Source organism: Canis lupus, chromosome 11 (assembly GCF_011100685.1).
Source record: "Canis lupus familiaris isolate Mischka breed German Shepherd chromosome 11, alternate assembly UU_Cfam_GSD_1.0, whole genome shotgun sequence".
Lineage (NCBI taxonomy): Eukaryota > Metazoa > Chordata > Mammalia > Carnivora > Canidae > Canis > Canis lupus.
The window spans coordinates 55,561,658-55,586,963 of record NC_049232.1 but is presented as its reverse complement, the minus strand read 5'-3'; the positions used below and the strand labels follow the sequence as shown (position 1 = coordinate 55,586,963).

Here is a 25,306-nt window from a genome sequence, read left to right as displayed (position 1 = left end):
ATAAATAAAATCCTAAAACAAACAAAAAACAAAACAAGGAATAATGGGGATGCCTGGGTGGCTCAGGGGTTAAGCACCTGCCTTCAGCTCAGGGTGTGATCCTAAAGTCCCAGGATCGAGTCCCACATCAGGTTCCCTGCGTGGAGCCTGCTTCTCCCTCTGCCTATGTCTATGTCTCTGCCTCTTTCTCTCTCTCTCTCTCATGAATAAACAAAATCTTTAAGAAAAATAAATAAAACAAGGAATAAGGACATAGTAATAGGTGGAATGAACCTATTATCTTAGTCTCCTGTACCCTGACCAAGGAACACAAAAAAGGTAGAAGTGCTACCAGGGTCATCTTCAAACCTCAAAATAAAAACAAAAAAGCTACACATACACTCACACACACACACAATATAAGCCTACTGGTCCTAAGAAAAAAGAATTACAAAAAACACTTGTGATCAAACCTCTACCCTCCTCAGACACTTAGTTCTCACTTGATGGTTAAAATCAACGACGGGATGCACGTATGCCTCCTGTCCATATTATAACTGTACATTCAGTGAAGAAAAGGTTTTCTCCTCCCAAATGATAAAAGTCTGCAGGATCTCAAGAGGCCAAGCCTATTCTCTACAGCTGGGGCCACAACATAAGGTGCCACGTGACTGAGTTTGGTTATAAAGGATTCTTCTTCCAAATTTCATTTGCCTCAAAGATGACTCTTGTGCAAAACAATGATTAACTTTTAGAATTTCCTTCAAGATCTACAGCATTTTTTCCCTGAAAGCCTTTGGTTTTAAGATCAAAGCTTTCCTCTCTTAAGAACCTAACTTTTGCTGTCTCAGTCTCCTCCTCAGGGTCCCTAGGGGAGGCTTTCTCTTCCCGTCCCCCAACCTTAGCAGGCTACCAAGACGCTCTCCAGGGCCCCTCAAGTGTGCCAGTGCAAGAGTTACCACCGGGTTCTGAGGCTCCAGGATGGCAGAGGCTGCTATCTCGTTTACCCTGCTTTTCCAGGCCCTGCCATACTGCTGGTACTCAAATATTTATTTTATAAACCAGTGGCTTGCTGTAGGCTAGCGCTGTCCAGTAACAGTAGCCACTAGTCACCTGCTGCTTTTGAGCACTTAAAACGTGGATGCTGCAACTGACAAACCGACCTTTAATTTAATGTTAATGAAACAATCCCATGACTGACCTTTGGCAAGAGCGTAAGGCCAAAGTTGGTTACTTGAAAAGTGAACACCTGCCCCGTGTATTTACGTATTCTTCAAAATACACTGGTTACTCCGTGTGTGAAAAAATTCCAAGTCAGGGGAACACCAGCCCAGGCGTATTTCCCAAGAGGGAACACCACTGCCCTTACCGACTGCCTCACCAGGAACTTTAGTCTGCGCACAAAGAATTCAAGTACTAGGTTTTAAAGTGCTCCGGGGACCCACGCGCACGCTCTGGGGGGAAATCTCGGCTAGGTTTACTCTACGTTCTAGGTGTGGACTCGCAGCCACGCAGCAACAATGCGAAGGCCTGAGATCAACAGCTCCTCCAAAGGAGGGCCCGGCTCGCCAAGTTTCAGGGTGCGAAAGCGGCTCCGACCGTCCAGGGCCCGAGCACGTGGCCCACACAAAATGTCTGACGGTGGACGGAGGGGGCGGCCGTGGTCAGCCCCCGCCCCCCCGGGCCCCGCGCGGCCACGAGGAGACGCCCACCCCTCGGGTCCTCCCCGGGCGCGCCGCGCGGCCCCGCCCCCCACTCGCGGGGACGCCCGGCGAACGCCGGCTGACCGGTCCCCGCAGGTCGGCGACTTGCTCCGCAGCTACCTGACGGCGCCAGGCGCGCCCCGCGCTCGGGGAGGGACGGCTTCCCGCTCACCCGGGGCCCGGGTCTGGCCGGACACGGCCCCGCGCCCGGCCGCCGGGGGGGCAGGGGTGGGGAGGAAAGAGGCGATTCTCAAAGGCCCGCCCGCCTCCCCGGAGCACGTGCGGGGGCAGAGGCCGCCGAGGCCGCCGAGACCGCGCGGCCCGCGAGCCCGGCCGAGGCCCGCCCGTCCCCGCGGCGCCGGGCCCGGGCGGAGGCGGCCGCCTGGCGTTGCCCTTTTAAGAGGGGGGGAGGGGGACGGTAGCGCGCCCGAGAGGAGTCGAGTCGGAGGAGTCGCGGCTCCCGCCAGTGCGAGCCGAGCCCCGGCGAGGCGGGCGCCGAACCCGCCGCGGGCCGGCCTACGCGGCGGAGGGAGACGCGCGCCCGCCAACATGGCGCTGTGTGGGACCGCGGCGCGCCCCGGCTGGCGCGAGGAGCCGCAGCCCGCCCACACCGAGGGGCCCGACTCCGGGCAGGGGCCCCCGGCTCCGCCGCCACGGCGCGGAGGGAAAGCGAAGCGGCCGCCGCCGCCGCCGCCGCCGCCACGGCTGGCCTGGGCCGACCGGGGCCCCCGCGCCCCCCGCGCCCTGGGAGGCCGGCAGTGGGGGAGGCCCGGAGGGCGAGGGCGAGAGCGGAGCGACAGAAACGGGGGAGAAAGTTTTATTTTTAGGCTTGAAAAATGGCGGGAAGCGCGTCCTTTTTTCAAACTTGGCCTCGGGAGGGGCGGCGGTTGCGCCACCTCCGCCGCCGGCTCGCCCCTCCCCCGCCCGGCGCGCGCCAGGCCGCGCCCGCCCGAGCCCCGGGGCGCGCGAGGGGGCTCCTCGCCCCCCTGTGAGGCCGGCGGCCCGCGCGAGCCCCCACGGCCGCGGCCCTCAGCGCGGCCGGCGCCCACCGCCCACCGCCCACCGCGAGGCCCGCCCGGGGGAGGCCCCGCCCCGCCCGAGCCCCTTCCCCGGCCGGCCCGGGGCGCGCGGAGCCCCGGGGGCCCAGCCCCGGCCGGCCGCGCGGCTCCGCGGCAGGCGCGGCCTCCGCCCGGCGGCGCATCCCGGGAGGCTGCAAACATGGCTCCCGGCGTTACACAACCCCCTCCTCCCTCCCTCGCCGCCGGCCGCACGCACACGCGCTCCTCGGGGAGCGGACCCCGGCGGGCGAGGAGCTCAAAGTTTGCCGTCCCCCGGCCCACCGCCTTCCCCGGCCGGCCGCGGGGCCCCGCGGGCGCCAAAGAGTTAATCCCCGCGCGCTCGCTCCCCCCTCCGCGCCCGCCCGCCCGCCCGCCCGCCCGCCCGCCTTCCCCGTCCGAGCCCGCGAGCTGCGCCCTTCTCCGAGCCGGGGCCGGCGAACCCGCGGCCCGGGCCCCGCAGGTGGCCACCATTACGTGCAAGTCATGGGGGGAGAGGGCGCCCGACGGGGGCTGTGCTTACGGCGGCCGGGGTCCGGTTCCTCAGCTCCAGGTGGATCCTCCTCTTCATGTCCATGTTCCCCTCTTCCCCCCTCTTCAAACTTAACTTTCCGCGGCGGGGGCGGAGGGGGGAGAGGCGTCCCGGCCTGCGCGGCGAGGGCCGTCGGAAGGGGTCTGCCGGCGGCAGCGGCGGGCGGCGCGGTCCCGGGCGGCGGGCGGCGGGCGGGCTGGCGAGCGGAGCCCCCGGAGCCAAGTTACTCACGGGAGCGGAGAGAAACCATGGAGGGAAAAGGGGGCTGGAGCGCAGCGCTGGTCTCACTACCGCCGCCCCCGGCCGCGGCCCCGCACTGCGCTTAAACCGGCGACGCGGCGCGGGCGGCTGCTCGGCTCCACTCGGCCCCGCGCGGCGCTGCTCGGCTCGGCATCCGCGGCGGCACCAAGGACGGGGCGGGGAGACGCGCGGCGGGAGGGGACGGGAGGGGACGGGAGGGGCGGAGGCGGGGGGGCGGGGGAGGCGCAGCCCCGGGGACCCGAGCGATTTCCTCCCTCCCTCCCTCCCTCCCTCCGACTGCACGTGGGGTGGCTGATGTAAGACCTTGCTCGGGGGCTTCCCCGCCCGCCGCCGGGCGGAGACCCCCGGGCCGCACCTCGCCGCGCCGGGAGGCGGCTCTCTGGCCCGCGCGTGGACATTTGCCTGGAGGGCTGCGGGGTCCGTAAGGCCGGGCCCGTCCTCGTGGGCTCGACCCAGCCAGCCCGACGCCCGCCAAGTCGGGAGACGCGAAGGGAGCGCGGACGGGCTTTGGGGTTCGCCCTCTGCTGTCTCCCGCTGTAAGGGGTCGAGCACCCGCCCCCCGCCCGTCGGGCCCGAGTCGCTGCCGCCCGCGTCCTCCCGCGTGGCACCGGGCGGAGGGGCCGGGCGTCCCCGAATTGAAGACGATCTCCCTGGGTTTCCTGGGTTTTTTGTTTTTTGTTTTTTTCCCCCCTAACGTTTAAGTATAGGCTAGCGAGGCAGCAATTAGCATTTCTAATGGGGTCTCTGAGTTTTACCGCGTCCCCCCCCCCCCACCGCAGACTTTTATCTCCCTTATTCCTCAGGGCACCCCTGCGAGGTGTGTAAATTCTCGGTGGGCTCCGTTCGGCGAAGCTTGGCAGGTAGCCTTTGAAATGGTCTGGCTCAGAGAGCAAGCCGCCCGGGAGCCGGGTTAGAGCACTCGGTTCGCCTTGCAGACCTCCGGGGAGTCACGGAAGGGTGTATTAAGCTGAAAATAAGTAATTATGCCGCGTGTCGAATCAGATACCATCTAATAGAGGCTCCAAATATTGAGGACAATCTACGGAAAGAGAAAAAAAAACCATTCTGTGCAATAACCTAAGGTTTTCTTGAAGTGAAGAAAGACTCCTCCCATTTTACCTGAGTTCATTTAGTAGCAAACAAAACCGTCTTTTATCGGTTTTGAAAATCTCCAATTAAAATTTCAAAGCATAATAAGAAAGTTTTAGAAGCACTTTGGGAAAAGGCAAGAACCTCACGTATGTTGTTTCTTGAGTCTTGTGTTTACAATGATCAGTCTTAGCAGACATCTCTGATGGAAAATGGTGAGTAAAGTGGTCTTCAGGATGTCACAGGAGGTCTGTAACTGTACGGTGATGAGAACTACAGGGCCGTGAGGTAAAGGTTTTTATGAAAAACTAGCAAATCAGTAACATGAGCTAGCAAGCAATTATTGAGCCATCCACTTTTAGGATTTGAATATGTTTTTTCCCATTTAATCTTCAGACAAGCCTCTGAAGTAGATGGCATTTTACTCATTTTACAGATGAGGAACTGAAGCTCAGAGTTCTTAAGCTGCGCGGCCAACAGGAGGTGGAGCTAAAATTTAAACCCAGATGGGTCTGACTCCAAAGCCTGCCATCTTTTCTGCTACACCATCAGTCTAACTGGAATAAAGCATGGGGCCTGCTTTGGTACAGCAGATTGCAATCAATGGTAGAGGGCCTGTAATACCAAACAGAGCATGCAGGCACCATCTTGCAGGCGAAGAAGAGATGCTGAAGGAGCCTGGAACATGGTAGCTCTGTGCCACAGAGAGTGGTAACCTGGTGGCTCATGCAGGAGGTGGTATTGATCCTTAGGTTTGAGAAAAGGGACAAATCTCGGGATCCTGTCCCCTTTTTATAATCAACCCCAGGGTATGAAGGACTCTTTCACCATGATACATAGCTCACAGGGTAAATGTCTGTTTTCTAAGATTAAGCTACAAAGTAATTAATAAACATAGCCACAATGTGCGAGCAAATAAAAAGAAAGCAAAAGAGCCAAAGGAGGAGAGACTACAAACCCGGTACTGTCCCTTCTGACACAGCCGGTGCTGGCATGCACCTCTGTGAACAAAGAGCATGTGTTCCAGTGACATGCTTCTTTGTCAGGGGCTTCACTGCCAGAGGCATAAATAACACAGGCAGAACAGGGTGTGTCTCAGTGCCCTGCCAACATCTTCCACTGGACTGTCAGTCCACAGGCCTGAAGGGGCTGTTGTCACAGTGCCCTGGTTTTGAATGTTGCTGGACTTAACATCATTCTGAGTATGCATCTGGGGTGAGAAAGTAGAATATAGAATTGTATCTAATCCACAATTACCATGTCCAGAGATTTATGGATTTGAATAAGGGCTGGAAGGGAATAAGGAAAAGTGAAAACCACTTTGTTTCTTAGGGAGTTTGAACTATGGGTGAATCCTTTCCCCCCATTAATGTTAATGTTTGCCTAAAAAGCAAATATATTGGGCATTCCTTTGAGTCTTAAAACTGCCTGTTAATCAGAATGTGTGTATATTCCAATAAGCCCCATAATGTCCAAGAACACTCTGAGCTAGTTTGTAATTCCTTGGACCTTCTTTCCACCCCACTGCCTCAGCAACATCATCATATGACCCGAGACTTCCACAAACTTTGTGGCTGTGAACAGAATTTAATAAATCTGAAAGTGAGAGGAAACAGCCCCACTCAGGCATTGGTTTAACTGACTTTGAAACCAGTTTAGCAGAATGGGCACATTTTCTCTTTAGTAAAGACAGTATATGAGGCTGCTGCATAATATAGGGTGAGGAAATCATTGTTCTTTAACTGCTAAATACTTGCATTCTTCCCCTCCTCTCCCATGCATATGTGCATACACTGGTAAATCTACCTTTTGGGTTTCCACAACAGGGTATGTGTACCTGTTACAGCAGTTAGACAACAAATGAGAGTTGAAGGATCCGAATTCTCAACTAGACTGTGAGCTCATTCAAATATTTCTGAGGATATGAATGGAGAGTAGAAGCCTGGGGCCATCTTTAGAACACAGGTGCGCTGCAAATGTGTGTTAGGTTTGAAAATAATGTCACATGTACTTAAAAATACTGCCTAGGCAGCTGAGATTGTTGAGACAAAGGGAGAAAGAGAGGCAAATAGGTGAAAATGGGGTAAGGAATGAGATCCTATTAGTCTCCAGATGGTAAAACAGAGCAGGAGAGAGTGTCAGGTGTGTAGGCAGCTGCAGGTTTAGTAAGGGGCCCCTGCCAAGGAAACCAGATTCCTTTCTGCTCTCTGAACAGCTGTAGGTGCTAGGCCTTCCCGGTGCAGTGTGAAGAGCTATGACTACTCAAGTTTAATATTTATTAAACATCATCCTTACACCAAATACTGTGCTTGGGACTTTCATGTACATTGCATCTCAGTTAATCCTGGCAACAGCACACTGGGACAAGATTATAATCCCCTTTCATTATTTAGGAAACAGGTTCAGTGAAGCCAAGTGGAACTCACATAACCAGTAAGAACCTGGATTTCTCTTGTCATTAAGGTCTCACTATAATTCACTCCAATTACTTTGATCCACTAGTCCTCACAACTGCTTCTGAAAAAAAAGTTTTGTTTTCTCTGCTCTAAGATTTACATGCTCATCATGGAGGAGGTGAAAAATAAAAAAACAAAACACAAAAGCAAAACACCAGCACTGAGAAAATAAAATTTAATAATTAAATTCCTACCAATGAGACATATCCACCATTAAGTACAAGTTTTTTGGTTAAAAAAAAAAGCAAAACAACATTCATATTTATTTTTAATAAATGAGTATTAACTCTGCTCAATGTTTTTCCCTTTTCCTAACTCTGTTAAGAATTCTGTTCCATCACTTCTTGGCTGTGTGCTTTTGGACAAACCTCATAATCTCTCTGAGCCTCAGGCTGCTCATCTGGGAGCTGTTGTGCAGATTAAACATGATCATGTGGGTGAAGCTCCTACCTGGCACAGTGCCTGGCATTCTCCTCTATGCCCTGGGCAAGTCACCTTAAGCCCAAGTCCCTCCCTTACCCTAAGCAGAGGTTCAGAATTCACTGGCCTCCTCAGAAGCTGTTGAAGTTCTGCTGTGACTGTCAGTCCTTCACCTCCACTCCAAGTCCTTCATCTCCTGTAAGAACCCTGTCCCTCTGCCTGAGAGAAGGGTTCACCTGAACCAATACATGTTTTCATTCTCAAAAGGAGCAGTTTCATTGTCAGTTCCACCCAGTGCTTGGTCTCTCCCGAGGAATTGGAGGGGGGGGGGGGGTTCCTGAGCTAGTCTGGAAAATACATGAGTGGCCCCACAGTGTTGAGCATCCCTCTCCTCCATAATTAGCCAGCGTCCCCACCATCTGGACCCTTTCCTACCTCACAGGGTATTCCTTGTCCACACGATGCTAAGACTGCTCTCGGAGTCCTGCTCCTGTTGACTGAACTTTCCATCTGTTCTCAAGCTTGCTTTGCCAGCTCCTGCCTGGCCAGGGGCCCCTCTGTGGGCATGCAAGGTACTCCTCCCTCACTCTAGATTCTGACACTACTCAGGGAATTTATGTGCTCCCTGATTTGTTAGGCTCTTATTTTGGTAAAAGCCGTAAATCCCAGGTATCCTCACACTCTACTTCTTCCTTGAAAAGCAGGGCAGCCGAGTTCCTGGGTTTTTTTTGGTGTGTGTGTGTGTGTGTGTTTCTTAATGTTTATCTGTGCATGCACTATAGAAAACTTGGCAACTATACTTACTGAAAGAGGAAAATAGGGGCACCTGGGTGGCTTAGTCAGTTGAGTGTCTGCCTTTGGCTCAGGCCGTGATCCCAGGGTGCTTCTCCCTCTTCCTCTGCCGTTCCCCACTCTTGTGCTCTCTGGCATGCTCTCTCTCTGTCAAATAAACAAACAAATAAATAAATAAAATCTTTTTTAAAAAAGAAAAGAAAAATCTCAATTCAGGGCTAAGCACCGCTCATGTTTTGGTGTTTATTCTTCCAGTCTTTTCTCTACCCACAGATGGCACTTTCTCAAGTCTCAGATTGCCAGAAGCATCATTTCATTAATAACAGCTTTTTGGGGGGGGGCAGGAGGGGGAAGCCCACTATATTAAATATTCATATAGAGTATAAGAGACATCTTTATTTTGGAAATAGCAAGTAGTGAAGAAAAAGTATCATAGTACCTAGGAAATACTGTATATATTACATTAAAAAATTTTAATAAGTGGGATAATACCGTAACCTACTTTTTTGGTTAACAGTATAATTATGAACATATTTCCATGCCATTGAATAGTTGTCTACAATATATATTCCTTGAGGACACTCTTCTACAAAATGAAAATAGCTTTTCTTTTTCTGAATATAAAGACAATACATATTCATGTAGCAAATTCATGCAATGCAAAAAATTATAAAGAAGAAAATAAAAGCCAGCCAAAATCCCAGTACCTAGCGGCAACTACTGTTAACATTTTTGTGAATATTTTCTGAGTTATCTCTATGAATGTAGATGCATATATAAAATATATAATATTATATAAATGCAATCCTACTATAATGGTGCTTTGTAACATGCTTTCCTTTTTCTTTCTGCAGTAGATTGCTCCAAGTCCATAAATACAGATCTCCATCATCTTATTTATTTATTTACTTACCTCCATCATTTTTAAAGCCTGCATCATATTTCATTGTATGGATATAGCATAATTTATTCACCTGATCTCCTGCACATAGACATTTAGGTTACTTCTAGTTGTTCACTCTGTGCAATTAACTCCTTGAAGTAAATTCCCAGAAGTAGAATTCCTGAATCAAAGTATATATGTTTCAAATTTGGGTGTGCATGGTGAATTGCCCTACAGAGGCTGTACTTCTTTTATATTCCCATTAGCAGTGTGTAAGATTTCCCCTCACCCTTACCTAAATTAGGTATTATCTTTCAGAAAATCTTCAGTTTGACAAGGTTGAAAACCTAAGGAGGTTTGGACAATTTGATGTGAAAAGAGTAGTCTTTTAAACAAATGGTGCTGGGAATATTACACATCCATGTGCAAAAGAATGAAGTTGGAACTGTACCTCTACAGGATATATACAATGGATCATAGACTTCAATATTAGAGCTAAAATTGTAAGACTCCAAAGAAAACAAAGGAGTTAATGTTCAAGACTTTGGATTAGGTAAAGCTTTCTTAGATGTGACACCAAAAGTGCAACACACCAAAGGAAAACAGAAGATAAATTTGACTAATGAAAATTTTAAAACTTTGTGTTTCAAATGATACCATGAAGAAGGTGAAAAGACAATGCATGGGATGGGAGGAAATATCTGGAAATCACATATCTAATAAGGGACTTGTATTCAGAATATATACAGAACTATCAGAACTCAAGAACAAAAAGACAAATGACTCAATTACAAATGAACAAAAAAATTGAATGGCATTTCGCCAAAGAGGGTATACAAATGGCCAATAAGAACATGAAAAGAGTTCTGTCATTAGGCATTGGGAAATGCACACCAAAACTACAATGAGATACCACTTTATACCCACTAGGGTGGTTATAATAAAAATCATGGACGACAAGTGTTGGTGAGGATGTAGAAGAATTGGAACCTTTGTACATTGCTGGTGGGAATGTAAAATGGTATGGCTGCTCTGGAAAACAGCTTGGCAGTTCCTCAAAAAGCCAAACAAAGCCAGCAATTTCATTCCTAGGATAATGAAAATATACGTCCACACAAAGTTTGCACATGAATGTTTATGGCAGCATTATTCATAATAGCTATAAATTATAAACAGTGGAAATGTCCATAAACTGATGAGTAAACAAAATGTGGCATATCTGTACAACTGAATTTTTTTCAGCCATAGAAGGAATGTGGTACTGATAGATGCTACAACATGAACCTTAAAAATACTATGCTAAATGAAAGAAGGCCACATATGATTCCATTTATGTGAAATGTATAAAATAGGCAACTCCATAGAGGCAGAAAGTAGATTAGTGGTTGCCAAGGGCTGGGAGTAATGGGGAGTGAGAGCTAATGAGTATGAGGTTTCTTTTGAAGTAACAGAAATGCTCTGTAATTTGATAATGGTGATGGATTTAACTCATATGCTTATCACCATCGCCTCCCAAATCCTTAAAAGGATTTAAAAATAAAGTTGAGGAAATTTTCCCAGAAAGCAGAACAAAAAGATAAAGAAATATAGTAAAGGAAAATAAAATTAAAGGACAGCTCAGGAGGTCCAATATTAAAGTAATCAGAATTCAGGAAACAGAGAAGAATAAAATAGAGGGAATTAGTGAAAGTCTACATCCCAAACGGTGAGATACCCTTCCAACTCCCCTTCTCCCACTTAGCTCTAGAAGGCTACTAGCTTATCTCCAAAGGCAGGAGATTGGAGAATTCTTTTCAGGAGAAAAGGACTGATTTAAGAGAAAATATCTAAAATAATCAGATTTATTTTATCTTAACTATAATATTTTTAATTTCCAAAGACTTTCTCTTGTTCATTTCTATAGCATCTTGTTTTTATTTCATTGATGGAACATCTGGTTGTTTTTTTTTTTAAGATTTATTCTTTTATTTAAAGATTTATTTATTTTATTTGAGAGAATGTGCGTGGGGGTGGGGGAGGGGGAATTGGTGGGCTGGCAGAGGGAAGAGAAGGAGAGAATCTCTAGCAGACTCCTCACTGAGCATGGGGCATCTCTAGCAGACTCCTCCCTCCTGGGGCTAGATTCTACAACCCTGAAAGCCAAAATCAAGAGTCTAATGCTCAACCAACTGAGCCACCCAAGCACCCTGAAGATTTTTATTTTTAAATAATCTCTACACCCAACATAGGACTCAATCTTACAACCCTGAGATCAAGAGTCACATGCTTCACCCACTGAGCCAGCCAGGCATCCTGATGTAACATCTTTTCTATCTTTGAAGAGATAGAGTTTTATTCTTATATCTAAATTGTGTTCATTTTCTCCAATTCCTTTTTTACTAACTCAGATTTTTTTTGCTCTTGTATTAGAGTCTTTCCTGAGTATCCAATCACTCTTGAATATCCGTTTATCTTAACAAGAGAGGCACTGAAAAAGTGAGAGGAAACTGTGCACTGGTAGGTCTTAAAGACTAATGGGCATCATGCCATAGTGATTGGGAAGCAGGCTGGCACTTCCACTGAGAGAGCCTCAAATGTCAGTGTCTTCAGTACCTACAGCCATAAAGGATGAACTTATCAAGTAATCATACAACACAGTTCCTTTGGATTTCCAGATTGAAGTAGCCCACCAAGTCACATTGTAATGAGATTTCAAAAACCAGAAATCCTGAAAGTGTCCTAAAAGGAAAAAAAAAAATCATAACGAAAGGATCAAAAGTCAAATGACATGAGGCTTCTCAGGAGAACATGTGAAACTAGTAGACAATGGAACAATTGATATTTTCTGAGGAAAAGGATCCTCCTCTGAGAACTTAACACACAGCCAAATGATCACTCAAGATGAGAGAAGACTACAAATGTTTTCAGACTTTCAAAATCTCAAAATAGGAACACTCCACGCACCCTTTCTCTTGAAGCTACCAGAGAATAATGGTCCCATAAAGGTAGCTGTGTGGCAGGCTTGGAGAGCAACCCAGTATGGATGGAACAGGGGTCAGAGGGCTCCTGGGGGGTTGCTAGAAGATAAAAATGAGGATTGCCTCCCATGTAATCACACTGAGAGGTAATTTTACAGCTCTGATCGAGAAATGAAAACAATGAAAAGAGGTAATTCTTAACTCCAAGAAAAATAGAAAGCTGTACAAGAAATAAAGGCACATGGCTCATCTGTAAACATAAAGTCACACTAGCACAAGTAACTACTACTGAAAGGAAGGCCAAAGCTGGGCATGAGGGTGGGAGTGAGGGTGAAAGAGAGTGAAATTTGTCTTTTTCATAGCAGGAAGTCAATAGTTAATGATAATGATTAATGTCTCAAACTAAAAAAACCCAAAGAGTACTATAACCCCATTATATGTGTAAAAGGAGGCAGACACCAGAGGCAACAGTTAAAAGAACTGGAACTGCTGTCTGGGGGGAATGGGGAGCCAGGGGGAAGGGTGGGGCAGGAACCCCTGTTTGGGTACAAGCTCTGTCGTCCTGTTTGGCGTTAAAAACTCTGTCTTTGTGTTAACTCTGAAACAAATGAAATTTAAATTAAACAGCAAGCAAGCTGGCAAAGGAGGCTCCTGGCAGTAGCTGTGGATGATGGGAAAAGGTGCTCTGGCTGCCTCAGATCTGTTCCCAAAGGGCTGGATGTCCCCAGAGTGGCAGAGGACAGATGGTATGGGAGGGGCCAAGGGGGCTTCATACCTTTTCTCAGGCGTCTGCTCAGGGAATGAAAGTGGTAGCTATGAGCTCAAATTGGGTCAGATTTTCCAGCTGCAACCTGCACTTTAAAAGAGAAGACATGATGCCAAGACTCTGGCATTGCGTTTCTGTCAGATTTTGCATGGTGTTGGAAGATTCCTAATTTCTCCAATTCTTCAGATGTGTTTTAGTGAGAAGCTGAGAGAGAGCAGGGGCCTCCTAAGGAAGCCACTGTTTTTTGTTTGTTTGTTTGTTTTTTGTTGTTGTTGTTGTTGTTTTTTTCAGAAGCCACTGTTTTTCACTGGATGTCCAGGTTCTTCTTTCCACAGCGGCCTAAGCAGGTAGGTTTTTTTCTCTCTTGCTTGCTTAAATTGAGGAAGAATTGCATACAGTAAAATATCAGATATTAAGCGTACAGTTAGTGAGTTTTGACAAAGATATACACGTGTATAACTGATGCCCCAATCAAGTTAGAAAGTACAGCTGTTACATGCCCCTGTAACCCTTCCAGTGCCCTGTAAGAGGCAACCCTTATCCCAAAATACATTCCCAAGAAATGGCTTTGCCTGTTCTTGAACTTCATATGAATGAAATCATACCACAGTGACTCTTGTATTTGATTTCTTTCACTCAACGTGGTATTATTAAGATTTATCTGGGTGGTTGAGTGGATCAGTAGCTCACTTCTTTTTATTAATGAGTAGTATACTAATGGATAAATATAATGCAACTCGTTGATCCATTTTCTGAGCAAGTTTCTTCTTTCCGGTGACCAGCCTTGTTCCTGTGCTGGATCAAGTCTTTGCGTGGCACTTACAGTGTTTTTTTTTTCCCACTACTTGGAGTTAAAGAGTAAACAGCAAGGCTTTTTAAAAGAGCAGCACCATTTACACACATGCTATAAATTAAAACCAGATGTGATACATGTTCATTTAGGTTAAGGCTATTTCTACACCTGGAGGAGGTCAGTTAAAAATCTGTGACTATAACCTGCACGTGAGGTAGCTCAAGTCTGGATCAGGTTTTTTTTTTTTGCCGTGAGGGGAGAGAGGGAAGGATGGGCAGGATAAATATTTCACAGGAAGATTCAGCAAGGCTTTGTGTCAGAGTAGATGTATGGGATGAAGGAGCAGGATGAGACAAATCCAATTCAAAGTGGTCATCAGCCGGTTGAGTCCTTCTTCTCTTTACAACTTGGGCCAGTTGGTCCCTCTGCAGGCTCTGTCCTGTTAGGGAATTTAAGGAGCCCTGGTTCAGTGGCCGAGCTCACCTTCTAGGCCCAGTGTACCTTAAGTCCTGCTCCTTGTAGCTAAATTCTTACCACACACTGTGGCGTTTTTTTCAAGGCATGGTGAGATTGTGAAAAGAACACTGAATTTGGAACCATGTGAACACAATACTTTTAAAACAAGTAACCCCTTAACATGATCAAAGAAACTAGCTCTGTAAAGGGTTTGGTGCTCTAGGCTGCTGAAAAGGATGGATGCCAGAGCCTAGCTCCCTCCTAGAACCTTGAAGTCCATTAGCCCGCAAGTCCTGTCACTCTGGGATAAATGGATGATAGGGAACTATTTCAGCCTAATGAGAAAAATAGATTGCTTGGGTTGCAGTGGGAAGAACTCGGCTCCAAGAGTAAAAAGATCTGAATTCTGGTCCTGTTTTTACTGTGTAATTTAAGTTTTTTTCCCCTCTCTGTGTCTTCTGTTGAATGAAGGAGCAGGACTGCATGATCTGCTTCTGGCTCTGACATACTAGAATATAATACTAATTTCTAAGGAACAGTGGTTATCATGATGTGATATCTGTAAAGGATTTACTAGGGGCATCTTGATATCTAAGACAAGATACCTTTTTCCCTTTGATGCTTAAGTGAATATCCAGAAGTGATGGATTAAGTGGAGTATTCCTGGAGAAGGAGATTTGAATCGTGGTTCAGTAGTAATACTGGTGCTATCCCAATGTTGTTTGTTGTTGATATCTGGATGAGGGTGTATCAATGATATTTTGTGAAGATAGGGCACTTTATATGGATATCAATGAACAGGATCTCAAAGATCATATAGTTCAAATTCTAAGAAGAATAAAAAATGAATCTTGGTGCCAAGGAACTCACCTTCTAGTGACATGCTTCATTCCATCTTTATATTGCTCAAATCACTAGGAAACTATTCATTAGGTTGAGCTGAAATCTTGATTTCATATAGGTATTAGTCCTAGCTTTGCCCTCTGGAGCTACAAACTATACCTGTGTTCTTTCTGGCCACAGTTGCAAACTACTGAAATGCAGGCCAGTATTGGGCCATGTCTTATTAGCAATTCATGGCATTTAAAAATATCTCATTTAGTTTCCAATGTTAAAACATCATGAGACTTTTTTTTTAAAATAAACTGCTTCTGGCTCTCTTGAAAGATAAAAAAATCTGTATCATTTCCTTCTCAATATGATTCTTCCCATTTTTTAAATTAACAATTAAAAGTTTTGCTCCAGTCTTCATCTTCTCTGCCTCTGTCAAGGTGCTTTGGGAGAGACTGATCCCATCCTGGTTCCATAATAGGGCATGAAAATTTATCCTAATTTATCATCAGAGTCCCACCTCATCACATTTGTTGATTCAGAAGCCAGCATTGTCTTAGACTGGGTTCCCTGGAAACAGAACCTGTGATGGAGAGTAGCACACACAAAGTTTGCTGAGGAGTGTTCTTAGGACATAGACCTATGGGGACATGAGGACAGGGTGGACATGGACAGAAGCTGATCAACTAACTGACTAGCAATGTAGTTCAACCAAGGCCTCAGCTGATCCCACCAGGGACTTGAGAATGTGGATGGCCCTTCAGAATTGTCCCAAATTGAAGTATAGGGCCCAGGTTCATCAGCCAGCTGCTAGCCTCAGGTGGCACCCTGGGGGAGGGCGGTGTAAAACCTTAGGAGAAGTGGTTTCCTGAGACTTGAGACTGACTGCAAGAATATTCCCAGCATCTGAGAGTTGACTAAGTCTTCCCTGAAGAGAGGAACTGAACGGAGCTCCACAGTATCCACTATAGGCTCATGACCCAATCTAAACTAACAGGTTTGCTGAGGCCCCTGAGAAAAAGGTTTCCAGAAATGATCTTGATCTGTCTGGAGTGGGCAAGGACCCCAGGGACTGTTGGCAACCATCTCACATGGAAGTTGGTATTGATGGCACTGGTGTTCTGCTGAATCAAACCCACCCTGAAGCTTGAATTACCTTGGACTGTTAGTGTGAGCTTTAATGTTAAGTCAGTTTTTCAGCTGTGTTTTGGTTACTTACAAACAAACATACTTTGACACATCCTTCCAACCTGGAGCTGCATTCCTGGCAGTCACCTGCTAAGTAGCAGCTGTCTCCCTTTCAGATGGGTCACTTGGTTTCCAGTTTACTGGTGCACACCCAATTTTTAGGGGAGGTAGTGGAGAGCTAAATTTTAATCCTCTAATAGTAGGAACTCAATATGTAACGTCTAAAGTAGAAAAATCAAGAAATGGCAACAGAAACATGTGTTTATAAATATGGAGGTAAACACCAGAAGCTAAAAAAGTTGGCAGTAGCTACCTCTGGGAAGATCTATCAGGGTGGTGAGGAATAAGAAATACAGCTGGTTTTTGTGGAAAGGCTTGACATGCTCTTTGGTTTGAGACTCTGTGTATCCCCTGTTGAACATGCATGCTCTGGGGCATCTTGCACTGCTCAATAACTCTCCCACCTCTTAATTCTCCTGCCTTCTTCTGGCCTTTCTCCTAGGTAGGGAGTTTCCTTAGTGCTGGTTGAATAATCATCTTAAGCTACCCCCTCTCTCTCTCTTAACTTATTCTCTCTCTCCACTTCTGGAGACCTCTTGCCCTGCTCCTGATCTCTTCTCTTACGCTCCAGGGCTGTGTCTCTTCTACAGGACCACCTGGCAGTTCCCCAGCCCTATCTCTAACTTGCACAGGGAGATAGCCAAGGTCTCTCCCAGCTCTAACACTGTGAAGTCTAGAAAATGCATGTAAACATTTAACAAGTCACAAGAAGAGCACTCTTACTAACTCAATGTTATTAGCCATTTTTTCTTTTATCAGAACAGGCATTTATTGAGCACTAACCATGTGCCAAGTTTGATAACAGATGCTATCACATGGTTTTACTGTCACATGGCTTAGCTGTTTTAACATCTCTTCATGCCCTAAAGTTTTTGTTTCCCCAGGTGACCCATCTATAAAATGCATATAAAGTTGGAAGGATTAAATGAGTCAATGTTTGTAAAGCCTTTTAAAAAGTACTTAATAGGGGCATCTGGGTGACTCAGTCAGTTAAGCAGCTACCTTCAGCTCAGGTCATGATCCTGGGGTCCTGGGATGGAGCCCCAAGTCGGGGAATCTCTGCTAAGCAGGGAGTCTGTTTCTCCCTCTCTCTCTGCCCCTCACCCCACTCATTCTTTCTCTCTCGCTCACTCTAAAATAAATAAAATCTTAAAAAATAAAAATAAAAAGTACTTAATATAAAGTTATTAATCGACACAACATTGGGAGAGCTGTAGGGGTGTGGGATGGGGAGTATGTGTATGTACTGGGCTTTTAGGGTAATGAAAAATACTCCCGCTTTTAAGAGTCACCTTTTAGGAGAGACAAACACATTAACAAAAAATGACGTATTGTGAGTAACAGTGATACAATTCCTTATATCAGGAATATGAATTAAGGAATATGACCAAAGTACTCTAAGAACCCAGACTGAGGGAAGGGGCCAATTCTTCCTGGGGTGGCAGTAGAGATCCAGGAAAATTTCACTAAGGGAGCGTCCTTTTCAATGGGCTTTAAAGAACAAATAGTAGCTTTCCAGGTCAATAGAAAGGATACAGCAAAAGGATAAAGCATTAGGCAAAGTCCAAAGAAATGGTTTTGAAGAGCCTGGCATATTCAGGGAATAAGAAAAATGTTTCTTGCTTTAAGAATTGTAGCTATTGGGGTGCCTAGGTGGCTCAGAAATTTAAGCGTCCGACTCTTAATTTTGGCTCAGGTCATGATTTCATGGGTCATGAGAACTGATCTAATGGGTCATAAGATGGAACCCTGGGTATGCAGGCTCTGTTCTTAGCAGGGAGTCTGCTTAAGATTCTTTCTCCCCCGCTCTCTGCCCCTCCCCCCACTCAAATAAATAAATCTTAAAAAAAAAAAAAAAAAAGAACTGTAGCTATTGAAAGGCCTTGCAAAGAGGAAAGCTTTCAGAACTAGAAAACCCTCAAGCTTCAAAATTCTAGGTAGGAAGAATTTCTCTTATATGGTACAATGTGTAAACTTCACTCTCTTTTTTGCCTTTAAAAATTATGGTAAAATTCACATAACATAAAGTTCATCTTAACTCTTTGAAAGTGTACAATTCAGTGACATTTAGGACATTCATAACCACTACCACTACCTAGTTCCAGAACATTTTCCTTACCCCAAAAAGAAACCCTGTACCCATTAGGCTCTCCCTTCTGACCTCCCCTGATCCCTAGCAACGCTTATCTGTGTTCTGTCTCTACAGATTTGCCTGTATGGGACATTTCATATAAGTTGAATCATATAGTATGTAGTAGTTCCATACCATGATAAGACAAATATCATCTTAATATTATTATACAAATAATTTGGCCTTGTGGACCCCCTGAAAGAGTAGCAGGATCGCTGAGAGATCTGCAGAACAGGATTGAGAAATGACCATCTAGGTCATCCAAGGCGTGGAGTTAGAGGTCCCCATTACAGCTTCTCTTCTAGCACAAGGTGGTTGTGCCCCATGTCAAACCTGAGACCTCCCCCTCCCAGCTCCTCACCTCTTTTGTAAATTCTTCCAGTAATTTTCTGCAGTTGAGGTGAGTAATATAGTATAATAGGTTCATACCTAAACTGCTCAAAGTAATCAAACAACCAAATGGGGACACATATTTATTAGTAATAAATCTGAATGTGGTAACAAACAAACAATTATACCACATACTTACTTCCAATAAAATTCTGATCACTTCCTGCCACTCTCATTGCAGTTTATAATCATAGTAATTACCTTTTACCTGTGACAAGAGCCGTCATGTATTTTTGAATATCAAGCAGCAGCCATGCTATAAATTGCTAGCCCCTTTCTCCTCTAATGATAACAGCTTATTTTTTCTTCAAGTATTCTTCTCAGAGTAATTAGCATGCTTATTATACAGCATATTCAAATGTTAATGTGCACACTGCACTGACGCTATTGTGAGACCCATTTTGCTCAGGAGCTAAAATTATGTTGCCATTCTGCTTGGTGCTAGAGGTTCTGTGCCTAAAACCTGTTTTCCACATGCAAGGAGCCAAGGTTACTTAATTAGAATGCTGAGCTAGAATGAGAAGAGTCTGACACTTAATATAGAACCTGCAAAGCTAAATGGGGTCAGCGAGTATAGGGCCTACACATTTGAATGAGCCATCCATCACTATAGAGACAATCAATATTTGAGCAGTCTGGCTTTGGGGCATGTTTAACATTGTTCCTCCAGGGGCGCTACCAAACTCTGCCTCTGCAGGTTAAAACACCAGAAATCACCGTTCAGTTGGAATCATTTTCCTCACACTGAGCTGAAGTCTGCTTGAATTTTCACTCTTCAGTGGTTGGTTTTTTGTTTTTGTTTTTGTTTTTGTTTTTGTTTTTGTTTTTGCTCTGCCCTTTGAAGCCCAAAGAGCATATCTGCTTTCTGTTCTGTAACTTCCCTGCAGAGACTAAGGATGGTGACCTTGTCCCTATGGTCTGTTCTCTCAAGGCTCAGGGACCCAGTTCTTATATCATGGGTTACCAGTCCTTTTCCCACTGTGGCTAGTGTTGCCCCCACTTTTTTTTTTTTTTTTTTCTAAATGAGACATTCAGAACCTGAAACAGTGATCCAGGTGTAGTTGGATTGGTGTGGAAATGCACAGATCTCTCTTGGATGTGATTCTACAGTGCTTTCCTGGAGCATATTACCTTTCTTGTTATCTACCACTGATTGATCATCAGCAAAAACCACCAAACTTTCTAAACCATGTATTGGTACACAGGCAATTAGCCATTTAGATCCAAATACAGGATCACGGATTTGTTATCATCGCATTTTGTCATGTTAAATTTGACCCAATGCTTTGGCCTATCAAGAGCCTTTTTTTTTAAATCTATCCTGAATCTATCCTTTTCGTCCAAAATGTAATCAACCTACCAATACTGCTATCTTTACACATATCAGGATTAAAAGCAACTGACAGAAAAGGCCTCAGGATGGAGCCCTTCACCTGCTATCAGAGACTTCAAAGTATTCACTCAACCTGTTATAACCCTTCCTCCGTACTCTTCTTTTCTTTCAACTGTCTAATCCTCTAACTCAAGTTGTTAAGGAGGGAAAACATCAAATAATCCATGTCACTAACTGGCCAAGTAAAGTGACCTGGAAAAGAAACCAAGGAAAAGGAGTGAATAAGGACTGTTGAATAGCCTGATGTGACAGGACAGGATTCTCTGAATCCTTCTTGAGCTAGGTCCACACACCGGGACAAATTGAGGAGGTACTAAGGCATGAGCAAAATGGAAGATAGTCTAGGGTTCTGTTGTGATGAGATAGAGAGGAAATCAATAACCAGGAAATAGAACCAGTGTTGGAAGCTGGGAGATAGCCAGTTAGTACATCAAACTGGAAGGACTAGGCAGAGAGAACAGGGACAGGGGAGGATCACAAGGAGAGTGAAGCAAAGAATGGACACGTAAAACAGAATCTGGACATGCTAAATGCACTCCAGAGCTGTGTTGTTCAATACGGTAGCCACTAGCTATAGGTGACAATTTACATTTAAAGTAATAAAAATTAAATTAAAAATTCAGTTCCTCAGTTGCATTGGTCATATTTCAAGTGTTTGATAGCCACATGTGGCTAGTGGCTACCATATTGGTTGGTACAGAAGACCATTTTCATCATTGCAGAAAGTTCTATTGGACAGCTCATCTCTAGAGCACTCTAGGTGCCAAACCAGGTAAGATATCATTTTAGTGCATTTGTTTTTCCTTTGCTTTCCTTCAAGACCCAGCTCAAATATCAATTCTTCTGGGAATTTGCCCCATGCTTGGTCTGTAACTGTATGCCCTGGGCAGCAGAACATTCTGAGCTATGCAGTTCTTGGTGATAATGCATAGATCTAGATGGGACTTGGCATGGAGATCCTAGCATGGGCATTTGCCCAATCCTTAACCAAAATGTGGCTTTTTTTCTGTTTGGGGAAGGCATTCTCCTTGACAAAGCAATTAGTTTTGGGACTAAGACACGTGGAGCAGGAGAGAGGGAGGGAAGAATACTGGCCCAGTCAGCCAGATCTGCTGAATCCACCTCTGCAGCTATGAAAAACCATTTGCAAAAAAGCTTTTGACCTCCTGTCCACAAACATTATGTAGGCCATCTTGGCTAGGCAGTCAAGAAGTTGAAGTCAAATTGATGCAAGATATCTTGTCATCGTACCTGTAGGCCCTCACTAAATTTCCATTCTGCCTTCTTTCTCTTTTAATTTCCTGTGCCAGAAGCTCTTAGACTTTCTCATAATAAGGTCTATCAATTCTGCCTCCTAAAATCTCCCTAGGATCTGTCCCTTCCCTCAATATTCTCAGTTAATTTATCTTCTCTCTCCTTTCTCACCCAGCCCCCACCCCACCACCTAAATGTTCTTACGAACCTTACCTGACCATGACACTCTCCTCCCTGAAATCCTTCAGTGGCTCCCATGACATCATAAAGGCCTGCTGCTCAGGGCCCCACTACCCTTCTGGTTTCTCTTTGTTGTTGTTTCTAATATTTTATTTATTTATTCATGAGAGACACAGACAGAGACAGAGACATAGGCAGAGGGAGAAGCAGGCTCCCTGCAGTGAACCTGATGCGGGACTCAGTCCTAGGACCTCGGAATCACAACCTGAGCCAAAGGCAGACGCTCAACCACTGAGCCACTTAGGGGTCTCTACCCTTCCGGTTCAAGTCTTTCTGCTCTCTGACATGTAGCGCACACTCCAGCCCAGAACCACGGTGTCCTCCTGCAGCTCTGTACCTCTCTACTTGCAGCTCCTCCTGTCGGAAATGCCCCCGCTCTTGCCCCTTGCGGAATTTCTACACCCCTGTTAAGATTCCATTTAAATCTCATCTCCTCTGAGAAGTCTACCCAGGGCCCTCAGACAGACTTAAGTGATCCATCAGCTATGCCCACTGTTCCGGCTTTGGTCAGAACACATGCTGTGTATGACACTCATGAGTCTGTTTCTCCTGCTAAACTGTGAGGTCTCAGGGGAAGGCAGCATGTCTGACTCATCTCTTATCCCCAGTGGCAAGCATAGGACCTGACACATCACAAACATTTACTAAATGCCTGTTCAAGTGAACAACAGTCTATACCATTATGAGGCTCCACGGGGACTGAGAGTTGAGGACTATGTGGATCCTCTGTGAGGGTTGCTACTGCTGGGTTCCTTAGAGGCACCCCTGGATGGGCAGCCCTGCTAGTCCAAGAATGTGGGAAGGAGCAAGAAGACTGCTGAAACCCTCCCACACACTGGCCCTCCCCTGCCCCCGCCCCCACCCCAGGGACAGGCCAGGCACTGTGACCTACACAAGCCCATTCCTCACTTCTCCTGAAAAAGCACAGGATCCCCTAACGAAGGCTCTTGTAGGGACCCACCTGTGGGTAACTCTATAAAGAGAATTAGGGGCAAGGGTGAAAAGCCTCTTTGTAGAATGGAGAGGGATGGAACACTGCTACTCTTGTACTGTATGGGGGATGTCACTCACTGGTGAAGGAAATGTGGGAGGTTGCAGCAACACTTGCTATGTTTTTAAAAGTGCACCATACCTCACGGTTACCAAGACATTCCCACTTGTATCATCTTCTTTAGTCTGTTCTCCACCTTGAGGGCCAAGCAGGAGAGATCTGGGGTTGTCATTTATAGATGTGGAAATGAATAGCCAGAGAGGTCACAATTTTGAGCAAAGACCCATAAAAATGAAATGAGTTGGGACGCCTTGGTGGCTCAGTAGTTGAGCATTGCCTTCGGCTCAGGGCAAGATGGAGTCCACATGGGGCTTCCTTCATGGAGCCTGCTTCTCCCTCTGCCTGTGTCTCTGTCTCTGTGTGTGTGTGTGTCTCTCATGAATAAATAAATAAAATCTTTTAAAAAAATGCAATGACTTACCCAGGGCCATGAAGTAATAATGAGATCTATAATAAATGGGGGTTACTTAAAAAGCATAGGCTGGGTTTCTTTAACAAAATGCTTAAAATCAGATACATGTTCTAGAAAATTGAGCCTGCAGAGGGCTTTCAGGCATCTCTTGGGAAATGTGACCAGATGACATTAAAGATTTCTTCCAGCTATGAGATTCTATGAAATTTAGTGTTTACTGTGTCCCAGGTTCACGTAACTCCATTAAGTACCATTATGAACTCCCTCATAATTCCTAAAATAAATAGATCTCCTGCCCAGCCTGGCATCCCTGTCTGACTTACTGAGAAGTCTCATGCCTACTACGTATGTATTCCATCAACTGGCCATCAATCTCTTCTTTCCACTCCTACTCCCTACAACATAGCAACTCTATTACTTGATCAGTGGTTCACTTCCTCTGTCAGAGATAACTAGGATTTAGAGCTAGAGGCGTAATTTCTATGTAAGACTAGAAAGCAGAACTGTCGTCATGTATTATTGAGATCTTAATTTAATTCCCATTAAAAGGGAATTAAATTGACTGGATTAGTGAAGGTTCACTCTATTCTTTCCTCTCAGAGTGTGACTAAATCCATTTCAGTGCCATATTTGGTAGTGGAATATGGGAATGGAGGTTTCCATAAGTCAGAATAGAGGTGTGGTTTTCTGGAAAGGAAAGTCTGCCTTCTTTGGATGGACCAATGAAGTTAATGACATTCTGTCTGACAAGGTACTCCCCAGTCTCCTTGCATCAGAGAGAAGTATTGTACACCCATCTGGACTGGGTAAAAACAGAAGCTAAAAGCAGTTCTGTGGAAATAGATACTCTATTTATCTTCAGATCCAAGAGTCCAGGCTCTACCCGCTGCACCACACGCTCTTCAAGGTGGTAGTTGTTCTTTTGAGTTAATGTTTCCTGAGAAGTGAGGTGCAATGTCCAACTTTCATGATAAAGGCTATATCAGTAATAACACATGACCTCCTATTTCAGATAGAAGAATTATGGGCAATTTTGGGTGTTGCTGGCAGTCTTAGAGGGTGGCTGTTCTGTCTCGGTTTGTTTTAATGTCTCTCCTGATTATCAAGAACATTCTGACACTTACATGTAAGAATAAGATGTGCTTCTTGCTGATGGTGGGTTGGAGGGTTCACTACAAAGTGCTGGGCCAGGCCTGTCACCTCCACCTCCAGTGGAGTGTCAGACATTGTAATATGACTCCCACACAGGTTTCTGTCATGGCTGAGCAAGGCTGGTTTCCTTAAAATGAGATGAGAGTACTAACAATCAAGGGTGACAATACAACACATAAAGAAGCACAAAGGAAGTCTTCATCCTCATGTTGAACTTGCCCAGGATATATGCTGATAAAATCAGATCCGAGCATATCCTGAACTCCATCTGTTGAAGGCACTCACAGCCACTTAAGAGAATGCTAGGCAAGAAAGACCTGGCAATCCATTTTCTGCCTGCCAGTGTAACTCCTTCTCTTCCTTCTCCAACCTGGCTAAAAATACAGCAACGTATCACTAAACTACACACACACACACACACATACACACAGGCACACAAACACACACAAAACAGAAAAGCCTAACATTTGTTGAGCAGATTGTAACAGAATATCAATTAGCTAAGTGTTTGGTATGCAAACATCCCCAGTGCTAACTCACCCAGAGGAGGACTTGGGGGGAGGAGGAATAGAGAGTGTCAGAAAAGGAGGGAGCAAGGCAGGCTGCCTCCAAGGGAGGAGCCTGGAGCCAAAGCTCTGACTTAATTGGAAGGTGAGAATGGTGCAGTTGCCATATATTTCCACCTAGTGGCAGCAGTTCCAGCCAGAGCCCCCTCTACCTGAACTGGTTCAGGTAATGACTGTTTACTGCAATCATACCTGTGCTGGGCTCTCTGGTGGCACTAGGGGCTGGACCATTCAGAGGGTTGCAATTCATCAGCAGTGGTCCCTTTGGGGCAGGGACTATTTTAACTCTAAACTCCAAGTCCGGGAGATAGAATCTGCTGGAAGCAAGGGAGTTGAAATTTCCAAATAAACGGAACTAAAGCATCTTGTTAGTCTATAGTATATATTCTTTGACAGAATTGCTAAACCACCAGGGGATGGAGAAATAGCAAAAACAGGAGAGGCTAGTGTTCAACTAGAGACGCCAGTGAGAGTACCTGACATGAATACTAGTGGG

The 25,306-nt window shown here is 45.7% G+C and overlaps 1 protein-coding gene across 2 annotated transcripts in view; it reads right to left on the bottom strand.

Annotated features, from left to right (window-relative positions):
- Positions 1 to 21,662, bottom strand: part of ANP32B (acidic nuclear phosphoprotein 32 family member B) — a 42,375-nt gene extending 20,713 nt beyond the window's left edge. The window contains exons 1-2 of one of the 2 annotated variants that reach the window (XM_038552911.1): positions 21,603 to 21,662; positions 8,300 to 8,434 (exon numbers count right to left, since the gene is read on the bottom strand). In XM_038552911.1, coding sequence (XP_038408839.1) covers positions 8,300 to 8,434; positions 21,603 to 21,647 — 180 coding nt within the window. In that variant the 5' untranslated portion in view covers positions 21,648 to 21,662. Of the gene's footprint in view, positions 1 to 3,260; positions 3,493 to 8,299; positions 8,435 to 21,602 lie in introns of those variants that run through there. The other variant, XM_038552912.1, reaches the window with a different exon arrangement.
- Between the last annotated feature and the right edge of the window lie 3,644 nt (positions 21,663 to 25,306).